Here is a 17,668-nt window from a genome sequence, read left to right as displayed (position 1 = left end):
GGTAAGAGAAGTTCAAACTGGGCAGTGGTAGCACACGCCTTGAATCCCACCACTCGGGAGGCAGAGGCAGGCAGATTTTTTAGTTCGAGGCCAGCCTGGTCTACACAGCAAGTTCTGGGACAGCCAAGGCTACACAGAAAAACCCTGTCAGTCCAGGTCAGTACTCTGCCTTGCATGGAATCCACATACTTGGAGCCCAGACCACCCCCATACATCCTCCTTCTCCACCAGACTATATGCCTGCCCCTGGAACCAGAGTGAAGCTATGGCCAGAAGCCCTGAAGCACTAGGTCTGTTCACCTAAGATGTCTTCAAGAGCTTGGGCTGCAGAGCCACCCAGCAGAGCCATTGTGGAAGCCTCAGGCAGGAAATCATGGAGTAACACAATGCTCCACCTAGCCCACGCACCTAGAGCCTGGTCAGACTTGAATCACACCCAAGCTCGTACTCCAAATTCATGAGGTTTTATTGTCACCACAGGGTCAGGATTCATCTTTACCAACACCCTCCTGTGGCCTATAGCAAAGGGAAGCAGGCACAGACGAACCAATGTGGATAGTCCTGAGTGCCCCTGAGAGACAGGCAGGGCTGGCTGCCCCTTCCTGCCCACAGCAGATGCTTCTAGACCATCAGGCAATGAGGCTTCCTGTCCACTTGAGACTAGCTCACATGGGATCCTACTAAGTGGCAGGGAACCCTGGCCATTCCACTTCCCCCAGGTCATTCACAGACTGAGCCACAGAAGTGCCTGTCCGGATGAGAGCTGTCTGGTCCTATAAGGGGTCAATGAGAGAAGAAAGAATATTGTGCCAAAGGGCCTATCCCCATATGAGGCACTACGCAAGAGCAAGGCAGTCAGGTAGGCAGGTATCCAATCACCCCGTACGGTGTGACTTCAGGCAAAGGGCACCCAGTGGCCTATTAGCAGCAACTTCACAAAGCAATCTCCAGGGAGCAACAAGCAGACCCGTGAAGTACAGAGTGAGGGATTAGTTTGCTGGGGCAGGGAATCAGCAGCTGCCTTAGCTCCCCAGATGGAAACGTCCTGCTGAGGTTCCTTGAGTGCGCCAGGTGCCCAGGAATGCTCCCACCAACTAAAGCAGCCAAGGACACCTGCCAGCATATCCCAGAGTCTGAGCACTCCTAGGAATCAGGCTCAGTGCACCGACTACAATAAAGCAGTGGGTCCCCACAGGTGGTGCTAGAACAGTGGTTCTCAACCTGTGGGTTGCGATGCCTTTAGGAGCTGAACGACCCTTAGGCAACAGGGGTCGCCTAAGACCATAGGAAAACACAGATATTTACATTACAATTCATAACAGTAGCAAAATTACAGTTATGAAGTAGCAACGAAATGGTTTTATGGCTGGAGGTCATCACAACATGAGGAACTGTGTTAAAGGGTCGCAGCATTAGGAAGGTTGAGAACCATTGTGCTAGAGAGATGGAGTGCAGGACTGAAGCTGACAGGGCCTGAAAGCCAGAGCAATAACCCAAGGTAAGACCTGCCTACATTCAGCACACAGAGTGTCTGGTTGGCCCATGTGGGACCTGAGATAAACCCATGGTCATTGCTATCCGGGCAGAAAGGAAGCGCGATGGCTGTGTAGTAGCTATGGGTAGGCTGTCCAGCTCCTCAGTCCTGTTTGTCCTCTCTCTGCCTCCAGGGGTAGATGAGTTCTCCGAAGAACAGCTTTCGGCACAGGGAACCCCAGGAGTGCTTGGGATGGCAGCCACAGCTAGGCAGGCGGTAGGTGTGCACCACATGGCTATAGGGCAGGGGGTTTATCTGTAAGGACAGGGTAATTATTAGTAGGGTGGGTGGTCACGGGTGTTTCAGCTGTGTCTACAGAGGAAGGTCTTGAGGGCTGGCACCCTAGGCCTGACTGGCCCTCTGGGGAATCTTTGGCTAGGCAATTGTAGGACAAGACCAGCTAGGCCCTGACAAACTTTTGCCTGTGGGACAGCCAAGCTGATCCTCAGAGAAGCAGGCCACACAGCACTTTGATCCCCCGAGGAAGGGAGGGTGCCAGAGGGAGGTCAATGTCCCTTTGGGTCAATAATGCCCTACCCTAGGGTCCACTCTGCTTCTGGGAGCCTCCTGGGAGGGTGACCAGGCAGACGCTTCAGCATCTGAAAGACACTACATTTGGGACTTGGCCCAAGGTACACCTCAATACCTGGCTGGTCACCTCAAAACTTGTTCTGTTCCCTCCCACTGGGACCAAGAATCCAAGACTTAAAACAGTGAAAGAGCCAAGGGTTCAAGTCCAACAGGAAATGAGTGCTTGTTCTGAGATCTTTGCTAAGTCATTTCTGCTTCATCACAACCTTGAGTATGATGGGCCCAGGGCAGATCATGGACCAGGACAAGGGGACCCCACCCACAGGCCAGACTAGATATCAGCTATGTAGACCATAATAGGTGCCCCAACCCTGACAGGAAGCCCTAGACACAGTGAGTTTTGATTCTCAGATGCCTGGGAACCCTTAGCTCTACTGGGCCCTTCTACCTGTATCCGACCTCTGGCTGAAGTAACACCAGCTGACCCCAGCTGTCCCAGAACACAGCAGAGCATGATGGGAGAGGGTCCCAGGTCTGAGCAGCAGTGAAGGGCAGAGGGTGTTCTTACCTGCATCAGGAGGCGGAGGGGCCTGCCTGCTTCCTGTTCCAGAACTCTGAACTTCACACCAGCTATAAGGAAAGCAAAGTAGGTACTTAGGAAGGAAGATGGCTAATCTCTACCCCCAGTTAGCCTCCCTGGTCCCACTGTGAGTTAGCAGAGGCTGTTGCAGATGGCAATTCCTAACAACAGAAGCCCACCCGGGTGGCAGCAGACCTACCTAGACACACATGGTTCTCTCCTCCTCCACCTTTCCCATCTGTCTTTTTGTTGGGTGGCAGATGCCCTATTAATGGTTCAGTGTCTTATGACTTCTATGTCTGGCTGATTTAGGGACCCACAGCACCCCTGGCCTGTAGTTTGGGCTCTCAGTCTAGGAAATGCCCAGGAAGAAAGTTATTAAAAAGAGCAGGAAATAGCCAAGCAGTGGTGGCATACTCCTTTAATCCCGGCACTCAGGAGGCAAAGGCAGGCAGATCTCTGAGTTCGATTCAAGGTCAGCCTGGTCTATGGAGTGAGTTCTAGAACAGCCAGGGTTACACAGTAAAACCTTGTCTCAAAAAAATCAAAAACAAAAACAAAAAGCAGAAAATGAAGCTTCCTTGAAGCCAGTGAGGTAAGAAGGGACAGAACCATGGCCTGCTGAGCAAAGTCAAACTGCCCTGCCTAAGCTATTGGCTCTAGGCTAGGGAGGAAGAGGCCCTGCACCCCAGGCTGTGTCTGGGCCTACTGCAGCCCACCTGTCTTTGTGTCTGAGGTGAAGAAGTGGAGGCACAGGGTATGTGTACAACATTGCAAATGAGTCTCTGGCCTGGGCCTCCTGAAGTTAATGGAGAAATTAGCTAGAAGGATGACTTTTAGTCATTCAGCAGCAAGGAGATGCCTGCAGGCAGACAGACCTAGATATTGGTTCAAAGCCAAGGAATCTGCCCATCCTATCAAATGGCTGAGCTGGCTGGAAGAGTCAAATGGGCATACTGGTCACCTTAGAAGTCACCTGAATGATCTTGAACACTGGCTATACCAGGTAATCCTAGGGTCCCTGCTGTGTCCAAAGGCCCAGAGACAAATGGGTTGACCACAACAACCTCATGCCAAAGGAGACAGATTTCCCTCAAGGACTCTGGGATCAGAATGCAGAGATTCAGCTTGAGTGATAGGTGATGATTACAGGCAGCACAGGATGATCCTGTTACAGTCTAGCAGTCCTCATTCTGGCCTGCTTCCAAAGGCGAGGGTCACCAAAAAAGCAGACATATAGGGTATAAACACATGGAGATAGACTTCTCTGAGCAGCAAGCCTCACATATTACAGGAAGGATGAGGCCTCGGGTATGTTTCTGAATTTTACTCGCGAGACAGAGCAGACAGCATGTTCCCAGGGCCAAGTCTGTCTTCACTGCTCTGCTCACCTATGCCACATATACCAATTCTTTCAGGAGGAGACACATGAGGTCAACACAGGTGCTTCTGTAAGGGCTGTGGGCATGTTGTACCATCTGCCAGAAGCCAGCCACCCAGCACCCAACACTTACCGGCCAGCCTGTACGGTCGGCAGAGTCGAAGGCCAAGGGAGTACAGCGGCAGGGAGTTGATGAGGTCCACAAGTAGATGGATTAGGCCTTGCACAGTGATCACCAGGAGCCGGAGCTGTAGCCAAGGGGACATTCAGGGCCACTGATTGGGGCTGAAGCCACACATGAGACAGGCCTAGGAGAGCAGCCCAATAGGCTCTTGAGCTACCCTCACTAAGGGTGACCAGAGGCTCAGGAACCCTGGAGAAAACACAGACTCCCCCCTAAAGAGACTAAAGGGCTGGCAGCAGGGCAGCTGGGACTCCCTCCTGTCAGAGACTGGGCATCCACACTCCCAACACTTACACCTGGAGGGCCTGAGCCATCTGGGTATCACCTATCTCACACTGTCCACCCTGGTGCTCACTAGAGGTGGGTTCCTCTATGATCCCATCCACCCACTATGGGTCCTGACCTCCTTGTAGCCAGCCCTCTCCAGGGAAGGACCCCCAAACTGCTTTAAGGCCAGCACATAGTTCCCAGAGAGTTCAGAACAGCCATGCTGGTGTGACCTGAAGAGGTAGATGGCCTGTCCCCCCATGTGACTGGCTCAGGCAGTGACCAGTCCAAGTTCTGTAGGCCCCAGGGCAGGAGGTACTGGGCTCACCAGGGTGAATACCAGGTAGTACAGAGCAGTGGTAGGCAGCAAGAAGACCAGGATGGTGAAGAGCAAGGTCCCAATGAACAGCTGTGGGGAACAAGGACCAACACACTTGGTTTCACAAGACCCAAACCAGGGGAGGCCGCTCCATCACTGGCCATACACACCCATCCTTAAACTGCAGTTGGGATTTTTTGGCCTCCTGAGCAGCACGTTCCCTTTACCATAAGGGGGTATGTCCACATATCCTGTGGACCTGGTGGCTTGTGGGGAAAGAGCCAGCAGGGTACACTGACAAATATGAGGTTAGGAAAAAGTGTGTATCAGGTCTGGGTAAGCAAATGGAATAAGCCAAAGCAGGCCCTATGCCCACCTGGGGAAAGTATGTAGGTCTGCTGGCACCTCCCCCTAGGCCAACTGTTGGAGGATAGCCACAGGATAGCAGTAGGCTGGTCACTGGTAATGTCCAAGTAGCTGCCCTGACCAGGTCAGCAGGCTCAAAGCTGTAGGTACCTGGTCAAGGTCATAGGAACAGGAATCCACCCGCTGGCGCAGAACATTCCACTTCTTCCCCCGGAACAGACGCCACAGAGAGGAGAGGCCATAGATCTTCAGGCAGTACAGCCTGTAGGACACAGGCTCATGAGGGCCAGCTGGGGCCCTGTGCCACATCTCACCCATCTGCTCAGACCCTGTTGTGTGCCCATGGCTTAGAAAACCGCACTTGAACACATACATACCTGGCACCGTAGACATAGAAGCAGTAGATGTGGAAGGTAAGGAGGGCAATGATGTCCGAAAGGATGGACAAGGCAACAGTCAGTCCTAGGCAGGCTGAGAGGCCCACATGCCACAGGATGTGCTCAATAAAGGGGGACATAAGGTGGATATAGCCTGCAGGAGGGAGTTCAGCCATGAGTAGTGCCCTACAAGGCACAGGGAGCCCCAGTTCCTGAGAACGGATACCTAACACTTCAGGACACAGTGAGCACTGACCCAGCCACTGGCCCCAGAACTGGGCTTGAGCAGCCCAGAAAATGGAGGCAGAGGGCCTGGCTAGGGTTCCCTGTTCTCCTCAAACACCCTGCTGGGCTGCCCAACCCTGCCCATCAGGCACTCACTGATCCACAGATGGATGTGGTACAGGAAAAAGCGGCCTAGCACCTGATCCAGTGCCCGATTCATCTTGAGCCCAGCAGGAGCACCCATCAACCACTGCAGCAGATGTTGGAGCTCCTCGGCCACATGCTACAGAGACATGGGGCAGGGATGGGATGACATGGTCACATTGAGGTAAGTGGGTGAGTGGGTCGAGGACTGTCCATATGGGCTCCCACCATAGCCAGTCTACCTAGGCAGGGCAAAGGCAGCCTACACTTCCTTCCAAGGTTCAGAATAGTTGTCTTTTTTTTTGGTGGGGGGTGGCTAGGTCTTACTATGTAGCCCTGGCTGTCCTGGAACTCACTATATGGATCAGGCTGGCCTCAAACTCGGAGATCCGCCAGCCTCTACCTCCCAAGTGCTGGAATTAAGGGAGTGTGCCACCACTCCTGGCAAATCATTGTCTTCTAACATTGTACAGAGGCAGTATTTCCCAAATTTGTCTGGTCACTGGACCCCTGACCCCTGGTCACAGATGATTTCTAAGATCCTGGTCTGAGGCATCTTCCAACAGGCATGTGGCCCCCAGGGACATCTGCCTCGGCCTGAGAACTTCCTTCATGTTCACTATCTTGCCACTCGAGCCCTGGAACCCTAGCTCTAAGCCTGGGACACCGGGGGATGGCTGAGGCTGCATTGACCCTTGCTCAATTCAAACCACGCAGGGAAGCTTGAGGATACTGAAGCCCTTGGTCAAAGGCCTCTCCTTGCCACTTGCTAGCAGAGGTTAAGGTCACCCAACAATGGACAGCCATCCCGGGTGACTGAGAGGGTGTCAACCCTATCAGGGACTGGGGAAGCAGGTGGGGGCACTGGAGAGCAAGGGTGCTCATTGAAAAGACAGACTTAATTGAGTACCACAAACAACACAGAGACTTCAACAGTAAGCAGGAAAACTGTCCTGGCTGCAGGATGGAGTGCTAGTCACTGAGCACAGATGGGGAAGTAAGGAAGCTAAGGGATGCTCTGCCTTGTCACCAAGGTAAAGCCACAGGAGTAACCCCTGTATCCCTATATGCTCTTCCCAAAGCCTCTTGCAACCCTGTGCAAGAGCCTTAGGACCACCAGGGAAGAGAACAAAACCTTCTTTATAAATAGGGCTTATTTAATATTTAAAGGATAAAAGCCTGGCAGCGGAAAAAGACTCCACTTTTTAATTAAATATTTATGGGTTTTTTTTTTTTTTTTTTTTTTTTTTTGCAATTTTGCAAAAAGGATTCAGACAAAGCTGGCCAAGAAAGAGAATATAGAAAGAGCCTGACCCCTTCCGCCCCAACCCCAGCTTCTCTTTCCTACTGGGATGACCTCCACATATCTCACAATTCAGGACGCTGAGAGGAGCCCACTGCTGCCTCTAGATCCTGGCAAGGCAGCGAGCAGACCTCGCATCCATCTGCACTGACGGAGCAGAGACTGTACTCATGGGGAGACCCTCAAGGCTTCCACAGGAGAGACAGGGCTTTAGCTCTAAGAATGAGATAGAGATCTGAAAAGCTCTGAGGTTAGGTGGAAATGAGGAGACGGAGGAGTCCAGAAGAACAGGAAGGGACCAGCATGGATGTGCTGCACATGATGCAGGTGAACCCTGGGAGAAGAGAAGACAGGCTTGTGTTTCTTGTTTCCAGGGTAAGAGCAATCTGGGAGTAGTGTCTGGCCAGCAATCTGGCCGCCCAACAACAGCCCAGAGCACTGGAGTGTCTTAAGGCTGGCTTTCATCTGGAAGATCAGCCCAGCACAGAAAAGGGGCCTACAAAAGCCTCAACCACAAGTGGCCCCCAGACGCTGCCACCTTCAAGAAGGGGCAACAGGCACTTGGCCCATGCTGCTCTGAGAGACACAGGTACCAAGAGCACCTAGGGAATGTCTCAGGCTAGGGCCAAGGGCTGTGTCTCTCGGGTGAGGACAGGGAAGAGTTGCTCCTGCCAGCTGAAGGACTGCCCAGGAGGATTCCCCACCCTCAGGAAACTGGGCATCACCCAAATCTACTCACATCAGCCACGGGGACCAGGGCATTGGCCAGCTGTCCAATTAGGTTGTTGCTGTGGAGCCAGGAGAACAGCAGCAGGCCAAGGGCCACATCCAGTAGCACAGATACCAGCATGTTGGCTTTCCTGGAAGAAATGTCAGGGAAAGCAGCTGAGAGACAGCCAGACACAGCCTGGGACCCAAGAGAGGCCTGGCTGGAGGCACAATGCAGAGCAGAGGTGGAGAAGGGGATGGGCCATACCACCCTTCCTTGTAAAGGAGACCATACCTCATCAGCTGCATGGGACTCTGGGCTTTCTCGGTGCTAAAGATAAGCGAGAGGTGTTTCAGGCGGTGCTGGACCTGTTCACAAGTGGAGAGCTTGCTTCTGATGAAGGAAAGGGGCCACAGCCTCCACAGCCTGGGGAGAACAGAAGGGCTGAGACTGACAGCTCCAGCCTTTAGGTCCTTGGTTTTCCAGCCAAGGTCCCTCGCTCTAGAAAGAAAGGGCCAGATCTACTCAGCCTGAGCCCTGTGGTTCCACTCCAAAACTCAGCAAGGCCCGGGCAAGTATGAAGGCCAACATGGCCAAACAAGGGTGCCTAAGTGTGAAATGCACAGCATCCTCCTGAGACCCCCTCCCTCATTGTGGTGACCGTCACTACAGAGCGGACCCCTACAGAGCCTCAGGCATACTTGAGCTCACCAGCCAATACAAAGATGAGTCTCAAAATGCCTGAAAAGTGAGCCAGGAGTGGTGGCATGTGCCTTTAATACCAGTACTCAGGAGGCAGACAGATCTCCAAGTTCAAGGCCAACTTGATCAGGACTACCCAGTCTCAAAAACAAAACATAAAAAAAACAATTAAAAAAACTCAACTGGGGAGTGGTGGTGCATGCCTTTAATCCCAGCACTTAGGAGGCAGAGACAGGTGGATCTCTCTGAGTTTGAAGACCTCACACATCTTGGTCTATAGAACAAGTTTCAGGGTTATACAGAGAAACCCTGTCTTGAAAAACCAAAAAAAAAACAAAACAAAAACAAAAAAAAAACAACCCAAAAGTGGGAATTAGGTCACCTCCCGCCCACCAGGACTTGCCCTGCCTACTGGATGGTAACCCAGCTCAGCAAGGTTCTGCTGGGCTCTCTAGTAAGACTGAATTCCTTACAAAGGAGGCATGGAGATGTTCCCACAGATGCTCACATAGTGAGAAGCGCCTGACAGCAACTGGGCTACACTCGTGAGCTGGAACATGAGTTGAGGAGCACAGAGAACAGAAGCAGCAGCAGGAGCTACATTCGCATTTAGAGCCCCTGCTGGAGGCAGGAGGGACCCAAGGGCTCCTGGGCCATGCAGAGCTGTGTATGTGTGTGTGTGGGGGGGGGGGGGGCCTCTCTTCTACAGTGCAGCTTTGAGTCAGTTCTGAGAACTGTATTCAACAGAACCTTCCCTTTCAAACAGTCAACCGTAGTGACCTCCCACTGGCCACATGAAACTCCAGACTCCAGGGCAGTCCTTCATGGCCCAGGCTCACAATACCCTTGAGGCTGTTTGAGAAGGGCACAAAATTATGAAAGGAGAGGAGCTTGACTCTATAGTGACAGCCTTGCCTGTACACCAGTACTCATAAGTAATGACTCTTGCTTGATGGCTAGGCTGGTGCCTGCAATCAATACACAAGCATCTCTTCAGCTTTCTTGAGTTCCTTGAGAAGATAAAGAGAACTGGGGCCTTCTCTGATGTAACGGCACTGGCGCCCAGATACACCTCCACCTTATTAATTCCACGGTTGTCAGTCTACACCATACATCAAGACAGCCAGCAGCTCCTGCAACCTAAAGTGTATCTTCATAGGTTACCCAGGGCTCCCTTTCTGGGAAAGTATCCAAAGGTCAGCCAGACCCTATACCAGACACCAGTCTGTAGATGTAAAGGGAGGGGAGAGCTGAGGGAGAAATACAGCTGTTCCTTATGGGCAGCAGCACCAAGAAAAAAAACATCATCTTAGTCCAGAGATAGCTCAGCTGGTAGACTGCTTGCCCAGCACCGTGGTGGTGCATGCCTTTAATCCCAGCACTATGGTGGAAGAGGGAGGTGGATCTGTGAGTTCAAAGTCAGGCTAGGTGGTCTACAGAGTGAGTTCCAGGATAGCCAGAACTACAGAGTGACACACTGTCCCAAAAAATTAAAGGTAAAGGTTATGTATGGCTACATAGCAAGTTTGTGCCCAGCGTGAGATACATAAAAACTATATTATTTCAAAAAGAGAGGCAGAGTTGAAAAGTTAAGAGAGAATATTTGTGAAACCCCCAGGCTCCCATTCACAAGCTAAACTATGGCGCTACCCAGCATTCCCAGGACTTGGGGACTTTTCCAAATCTCTCACCAGGCCAGCAACCCATGATTCTAGAGAGCCTAGGTGGGGACCACCACCCCAGGCAACTGACTGGCCTAGAGAGGAAATGCATCGGCAGCTGAAGCCAGCTGTGTGTGTGTGGGGGGGGGGGGGGGGGCGGGGGCGGGACAGAGAAGCAGGGAGGTGGGCAGCTCTGTGTCCTCACAGGCCAAACAACTCCAGGCACGGCAGATATTGGCTTTTAATCCATGCACTCCCAGAGGCAGAGAAAGGCAGAGTTTGAGGCCAGCCTGGGCTACATAGTGAGTTCCAGGCCAGCCAAGGCTACATAGCTGAGACCATCTCTCAAAACAATAGTAAGATGAGCCGAAGAGACGGTGCAGTGGTTCAAAACACTTGTTACTCTTACAGAAAATGCAGGCTTAATTCCCAGCACCCACATGGTGGCTCAGAATCATCTGTAACTCCAGTTCCAGGGGATCTGGCCCCTCTTCTGACTAGGGACACACATGATACACATATATAAATGCAGGTCAACATTCATATAATTTTTTTTTTTAATTTTGCTTTGTTTTGTTTGTTTTTTGAGATAGGGTTTCTCTGTGTAGTTTTGCACCTTTCCTGGAACTCACTCTGTAGTCCAGGCTGGCCTTGAACTCACAGAGATCCGCCTGCCTCTGCCTCCCGAGTGCTGGGATTAAAGGCGTGCGCCACCACCGCCCGGCATATATTTTTTTAAAGGTACAATAACCCAGTTCACCGGATTTCTTTTTTAGGCACCTGAAGCATCTGTGGTGCATCTGTGAAGCATCAACACCTGAACAGCCGGGCCTCACACAATCACAGGCTCCAGATAAAAACACTGAACCCAGAAGGACCCAGCAGCCTCTACTAGGCCATCCTTTGAGATGCAAAGGTAGGAGGAGAACTGGGTTCCAGAACAACACACACCTCAGGCAGGACTCTCTGGCTGTCCATGTCCCTGCACGTGGAAGGGAGAGCCTACGGGTCTCACCGGACCAACTTCTTGCTCTTCCCTTCCTGTCTGATGCACCTACCGGCAAGCACTAGCAGCTGAGAGCAGAGACAGCAGAGAGGTCAGCAGCAAGCAGACAGGCCCCGAGGCCCGCTTTGCCAACTCCACAAGGATGCTGGCCTCCACGCCCTCTGACTGCCAATGGCTTAGGCGTACCGGGACCTCATCAAACCGGTCATTTCGGAAGAGCACCTCACTGCGTGCCACAGTGTCAAAGATGTCAGCAAGGCCTCCAGTGCTGATTGTGGTCTCTCCACCCTGGCAGCCAGGCAGTGCTGCTGGTGGATGCAGCCAGGAGAGCAGCAACTTGCGCTGATCGTAGAAGATGAGCATGACCTGGTCTTCAGTGGGTGTGCTCAGAGTGTTAGACATCTGATGGTAAGTGGCCTTGCAGCTCCAGAACCTGGTACCCCTTTCCCGGCATAGCTGCAACCAGGGATCATGGGAGAAGATGGCACCCAGGCCCTCTAGGAAGTGGCCCAGGCTCTCCTCAGGTTCCTGCTGACGGTGGCACCAGGTGCCTAGCACAGCCACTTGTACTTGGCTGGCCTTCTGCACCTGGGCCAGGAGCTCCTTGACTTGGATGGGGATGAAGGGAAAGTGCACCACAGCCAGGATCACAGCACTGCTCTGCTCCGGGACCCACCGTCCCACCAGCAGTCCACTGTCAGCTGAGGCACAGCATGTGGGGAAGAAGGCCTTGAGCACCATGCCGGGGACCCTGGAAGAGAGAAGGTTGGTTTAGAGCCGCTGCCACTCTGTGGCTGCTAGATGCTGTGCCACGCTTAAGGACCATTCGCTTGGTCACAGGTTGGGAAAGCACAGTTCCGGATTTGGTAGCAGAGACTTTGGGTCATGGCATCTCACAGGGACTGAACTCTTCCAAGCTCTTCCACCCAGGAAGAGCGCTATATGTTGGATGGCTAACTAGTGCTTCCTTAGGGTCTGAAACAAGCAGCCTGAAGCAGGGTAAAGTGAGGTACCCAGACAGATGCCGTTGATAACAGTAGGGGGGCTGAGTCTGAGGTCTTTAAAGACCTAATGAGAAAGGCTTCCTTATGAGTTTCCTATGTACAAGCACACAGTATGAGCATGTACACAAATCCTAACTTGAACAAACCAGAAGGAGGCTGTATGATACATGCCTGTAATTCCAGCAATATAGAGGTAGAGGCAGGAGTTCCAGGAGTTCAAGGCCAGCCTTCAAAAGAAAGAAGAGCCAGAGGTGGTGGCACATGCCTTTAATCCCAGCACTCGGGAGGCAGAGGCAGGCGGATCTCTGTGAGTTCGAGGCCAGCCTGGTCTCCAAAGCGAGTTCCAGGAAAGGCGCAAAGCTACACAGAGAAACCCTATCTTGACAAAAAAAAAAAGAAAGAAAGAAAGAAAAAGGAGAAGAAAAAGAAGAAAGGATGGCTCTTTGACTACAGTTTCAGCACTCAGAAGGCTGAAGCAGGAAGATCACTGTGAGCTCAAGGCCAGCCAGGCCTACACATAAATTCCAGAAAAGCCTGGAATACAAATAAGGCCTCGTCTCAAATAGCAACAAACAGGATTTACTTAAGCAAGAATTAAGATAAAATTTTTAAACCTGGGGCTCGAGAGATGGCTCAGAGGTTAAGAGTACTTGCTTTTGCAGAGGACCTGGGTTCATCCATAGCTTCAGTTCTAGCAGATACATGGGCCCTAGGCACATATGTGATGCACGTACATACATGCAAGCAAAACCTCATATACATAAAGTAAATCTAAAAAATTATTAAATCTGTTTTAGAGGGCCAGGGATGTTTTTTTTTCTTTCTTTCATATAATTTATTTTTATTTTATGTTTACTGGTGTTTTACCTATGTGTATGTCTGTGTGAAGGTGTCAGTAACCCTGTTACAGACAGTTGTGAGCTGCGATGTGTGTGTTGGGAATTAAACCCAGGTCCTCTGGGAAAGCAGCCAGTACTCTTAACCAATACGCCATCTCTCTTTTCTTCTTCTTCTTCTTTTTTTTTTTTTTTTTTTTGGTTTTTCAAGACAGGGTTTCAGGACAGTTTTTAATGGTAGAGTGCTTGCCTAGCATGGCCAGCGTTTTGAGTCTGATCTAATACCACCAAAAACTAAACAAAATAAAAGTAAACAAAACAAACTTGTTTGGGGCTCAGGAAAACCAAATGCACACATAGAGCACTGGTTTAGAGCTGAGTCTCAGGCCTAGGACTCAGAAGGAATCTCTCCTTCTGTAGCAGAGAGCATGTCCTCCTGCCCCTGGGTTCAGAGAACAGTTCAGGCAGGAGTGAAAATTCAAGGCCTGCCTGGGCTACACAGGGTTAGCGTAGTGAGACTCTATCTTAAAAGGGAAAAAGGAGGCCTGAGGATGTAGCTTAGTGGTAGAGCTGTCTCTACTCGGCCTTCTACCTACCTGAGGCATATCTGGGTAGTGTTCATCTTCCTCTGGAATCCTGTCAGACACCCCAAGATGGGACTCCCAGCGGGGCAGTATTCCTCTCCATGGGAGAATGCTAACACATGTTCTCTGAGCGAAACCCCAGCCCTCCTGGCCTCTCGGGATCTTGATGTGGCCTTTGAGCATCAAGAACCACCACAGTAGCTACAAATCCTGTATTCTGTGGACCCTACACCTTTCCTTCCACAGAAGGGAGCTATTTAGGATTGTGGGTTTCCTCACAGGCATCCTTGCTGAACTGACTCATGTGGTCAGCAGGGTTTGGGTACTACATGTGCCTTTTTTTTTTTTAAGTTACTACCCCATATGAAGGACACAGCAACCCTGAGCAAAGACCCCCCATTTTGGATCCTTTCCTGAGGAAGACACAGATGTTGTGATGAACTCCAGCTGCCCGGTCTAGGGCTCATACAAAACCCTTGGACACGAGGTACAGTTGTCCTGCAGACAAATGCCCAGGGCTTGAGGGACCCAGATGCAGCTGCTCCCCTTCTTGCAGGTAAGCCAGCCCAGAGAAGACTTGCATGAACAACTTAGAAAAGCTTTTTGTTTTTGTAATACTAAGGATGTGTAAGACCAAGGGCCTCCTATGAGCTCTAAGCTCAGCCCAAAGCGGAGAGTTCTAAAGGCACCCTTGAGTTGAGCTGTAGGACTTCAAAATGCTGATGCTGAATAAAAGAACAACCCAAGCCCAAAAAACAGCTCTCTTTCCAACAGCCATTCCCAGGTGGGTCAAGTAAGGAAGACTCAGGAAGCCTCTCCACAGAACTACAAACCATATCACCTGTAAACTGAAATAACCCCCCCCCCAAAAAAAGAACTCCAAACCAGAAGTCTCCAGTAAACAAACTCCAAAGTGCCTGGAGAAGGCAGGCAACCGATGGGTGTCCAGAGAGAAATCCCGATGCCCAACACCAGCCCTGGCCAAATCCCCATGCCCAGTGTCAAGAACCAATTTCTCTTGTCACTTCCATGGGAACCGTCTCCAGAGGGCCATGACATGGGGCAGTAATGCATTGTAAAATGTACTAGAGCAAGCTGGGTGGTGGTGGCCCATACCTTTAATTTTAGCACTCAGGAGGCAGAGACAGGCAGATCTCTGAGTTCGAGGCCAGCCTGGTTTACATAGTGAGTTCCAGGACAGCCAGGACTACACAGAGAAACTCTGTCTCTAAAACCAACCCCCCCACCCCACCCCCCGCAAAAAAAAAAAAGAAACAGAAAAAGGAGGAAGGGTTCTAGAGTGATTTTGCCTGTAAGAGCCCCAGTGGACCACTGTCACAGACCATTCAGCACAGCCCAAGCTTTTCTGCAACAACCTGTAACAACACACCAGCTCAGTGAAAAACCACCTGACTCTCCTGGGGAACACTTCACAGGAACTAAGGGAAAATGCTCTCAATAATGTGGGAAGGGAAATGTCCTTGTTCTAATTATAAACAGATGCTGGGGGGGGGGGGAGTAGTCTTGAATCTGTTCACAATGAGTAAATTCAATGTGCTGTACATATAATTTGTGCACATCTTTTTGTAGAACATGCTTCACTTACAGTTTACCTTAAAAGTAAAGCAAACTAAAAAGCATCTCGGGTCAAAGGAAAGATGGTAGGCAGAGGTTGGTGTTCTGATCCGTGGGGTACTGAAAGAACTCAAGTAGTTATGGGGCAAACTCCCACCCTCACTTCCAACTTAGTCTCCGGAACTACTGAAGTGTAAAGGAGTGTGCTTCCAGCAGCAGAAAAAAGATAAAAGAGCAGCCAGTCGATACAAGATCAGGTGAGAGGCCGGAGAGAGACGGCAGAAACCTGGGCAGTGCGAACATCTTTAAAGACGCTGATTAAAAGAACAGCCCACACCTGGAAAAGCTGCCTCTGCTAGGAAGGAGTCGGTTCCCTCCCTACAGCCCATTCCCAGATGGGTTTAATAAAAGAGGCCTCAGGAAGTCTCTTTGTAGAACTCCAAGTCAGACTTCAGTAGAAGCAGAACTACTGCTTACTTCCCCTGCACGGACAGGTTTGAGGGATGGCCCAGTTAAGAGGGACCAGGGACACATCATAGCTGAAAGTCTCCTTTGTGAATCTTTGCGAGGGTTCATATTTACTCCGCGTTCAAAAAAAAAAAAACTTTTCTGGCTGGAGATGTAACTCAGTTGGTAGGGTGCTTGCCTAGCCTGCAGGGGACCCTGGGCTCAGTCCCCAGAACCTCATAAACCGGTAGTAGTAGTGCACTATCTATAATCGAGAACTGGAGGCAGGAAGATCAAAAATTCAAGGTTATCCTTTGCTACATTGGGACTCTGAGGCCAATCTGGACTTTAAGGAGAACCTGTCCAGAATCACTTTCTTGCTTCTCTAAATGCTTTCCTTTTTCATTTCAAAAGGAGGGGGTAAATCTGTTTCCGATCTTTACTGGCGGTCAAGGACAAGTGTGAACCTCTCCACCGGTGCTCCAGGAATCTTCCAGCTAGTGCTCTCCTGGAAGGGAGGAGGGGCCGCTCGGCGCCCTCAAGCTCCGGACTGCAGGCCAGACCCACACGGATGCCGCCGAGCCTGGAGGTCAACCGCAGGGTGGCCGCCGCTCCCTCCTCTCCGGCCTCGGGATTTCCCATCTCAAGAGTATTAGGAGACAGGCACTGAGGACCAAGAGGCCTGCACTGCCTCGGCATTTCCTCCTCCTCCTCTCCCGGTCCCGCCGCCCCCTAGTGCTCACCGGCTGCTTCCCTGGGCCGCGTCCCCGAGCGGTAGGGAAGGGACTGGGTTGGGAACCGCGTCCGGCGGGCCCGGGAGGACGTCGATGCTCGCGGCCCCCAGGCCCGCCGCGGGACATCAGCCCCATTTCCGCCGGCTCCGCGCGTTGCCGCGCGACGGTCCGTCCCCAAACGTGCCCGGGCTGCCCACCAACTGAGCCCGAGAGTTCCGCGCGTGCGACTCCAGCCATCAAACCTACAGCCGCCTTAAATGTCCTAAAAGACCAGGTGAAATCAGCCTTTAGGGACCCAGGTCGCTTTATTCTCACCTTCATGCCCTGCCTAGGCTCCTAAGCCCCGGGCCCTCCCATTTCTCTGCATTGCAGGTAGGGTGCACGCCGACATATTTGGGCCGCTTAGTCCGAGAACAATATCCCTAAAAACGCATCAACTGTTTATTGAGCATTTACTTGCACGCAAAGATCTTACATTGTCCATTAATCCCCCACAACATAATGATCAGGGCATATTGGGATAACCTGGAGGGGCTACAGGTGTGGTGTTATAAACCACAGATCTCAATGTCCAGATGATAGGCTGACTGTGCCATCCCACACCCTGAAGGGGCGGACTGAAACCCGGATTCTCACTGAGTACACACACACACACACACACACACGCGCGCGCGCGCGCGCGCGCGCTCCTCCCCTTCCAGATCTCATTTGTAACATGGGAGGAAAGGCCAACATTTTCCTGTCTTGAATGGAAGAGTATGAAAGAAAAGACTGTGCCACGCGGTACCCGACCCAAGAGCTCATGAGTGGTTTGGACCCGGATTGCAGGAGAAACTGAAGACCTCTTTCAAAATGGGATATGTACAGGAGAGGACCTTGAGACCCACCCCTTGCCATGTGTTCCTTCCAGGACACTTCCAGGGTTTGTCCCTCTAATTTGTCTACTACCCCTTACCTCTGTTAGGCCCAGAGTTGCTGCTGGAGGCTCAAGAATGGGGATGTCTCTGAGGCTCGGGGCTGGGGCACTAAGAGACCACACCCTTGCCCCAAGCTGCCCAGCCCTGCTAGCCACACCCTCCCTCCCTGCCTGCCTGCCTCTGATTAGGATGTTAGGGTTGGGGCACCTGGCAGGAGATGTTGCCTGGCTATGCACTGGCGGATGGGCTCAGCACCCAGGATCTGTAGCTTCAAGTGTCGCC

General features: G+C 51.6%; 1 protein-coding gene across 1 annotated transcript; it reads right to left on the bottom strand.

Annotated features, from left to right (window-relative positions):
* Positions 1–448: 448 nt before the first annotated feature.
* On the bottom strand, positions 449–16,624 carry Pigq (phosphatidylinositol glycan anchor biosynthesis class Q). The gene is made up of 11 exons (XM_059270269.1): positions 16,479–16,624; positions 11,342–12,040; positions 8,215–8,346; positions 7,951–8,071; positions 5,921–6,047; positions 5,540–5,693; positions 5,313–5,424; positions 4,806–4,886; positions 4,160–4,274; positions 2,634–2,695; positions 449–1,789 (listed from the first exon to the last, which is right to left on the bottom strand). Exons 2-11 carry the CDS (start codon positions 12,028–12,030, stop codon positions 1,637–1,639), a joined length of 1,746 nt encoding a protein of 581 aa, XP_059126252.1. The 5' UTR covers positions 12,031–12,040; positions 16,479–16,624; the 3' UTR covers positions 449–1,636.
* Between the last annotated feature and the right edge of the window lie 1,044 nt (positions 16,625–17,668).

This window comes from Peromyscus eremicus, chromosome 8a (assembly GCF_949786415.1).
Source record: "Peromyscus eremicus chromosome 8a, PerEre_H2_v1, whole genome shotgun sequence".
In the NCBI taxonomy this organism is placed as follows: domain Eukaryota; kingdom Metazoa; phylum Chordata; class Mammalia; order Rodentia; family Cricetidae; genus Peromyscus; species Peromyscus eremicus.
Note: the sequence above shows the minus strand (reverse complement) of the source record. Positions and strands in the feature narration are given on the sequence as shown.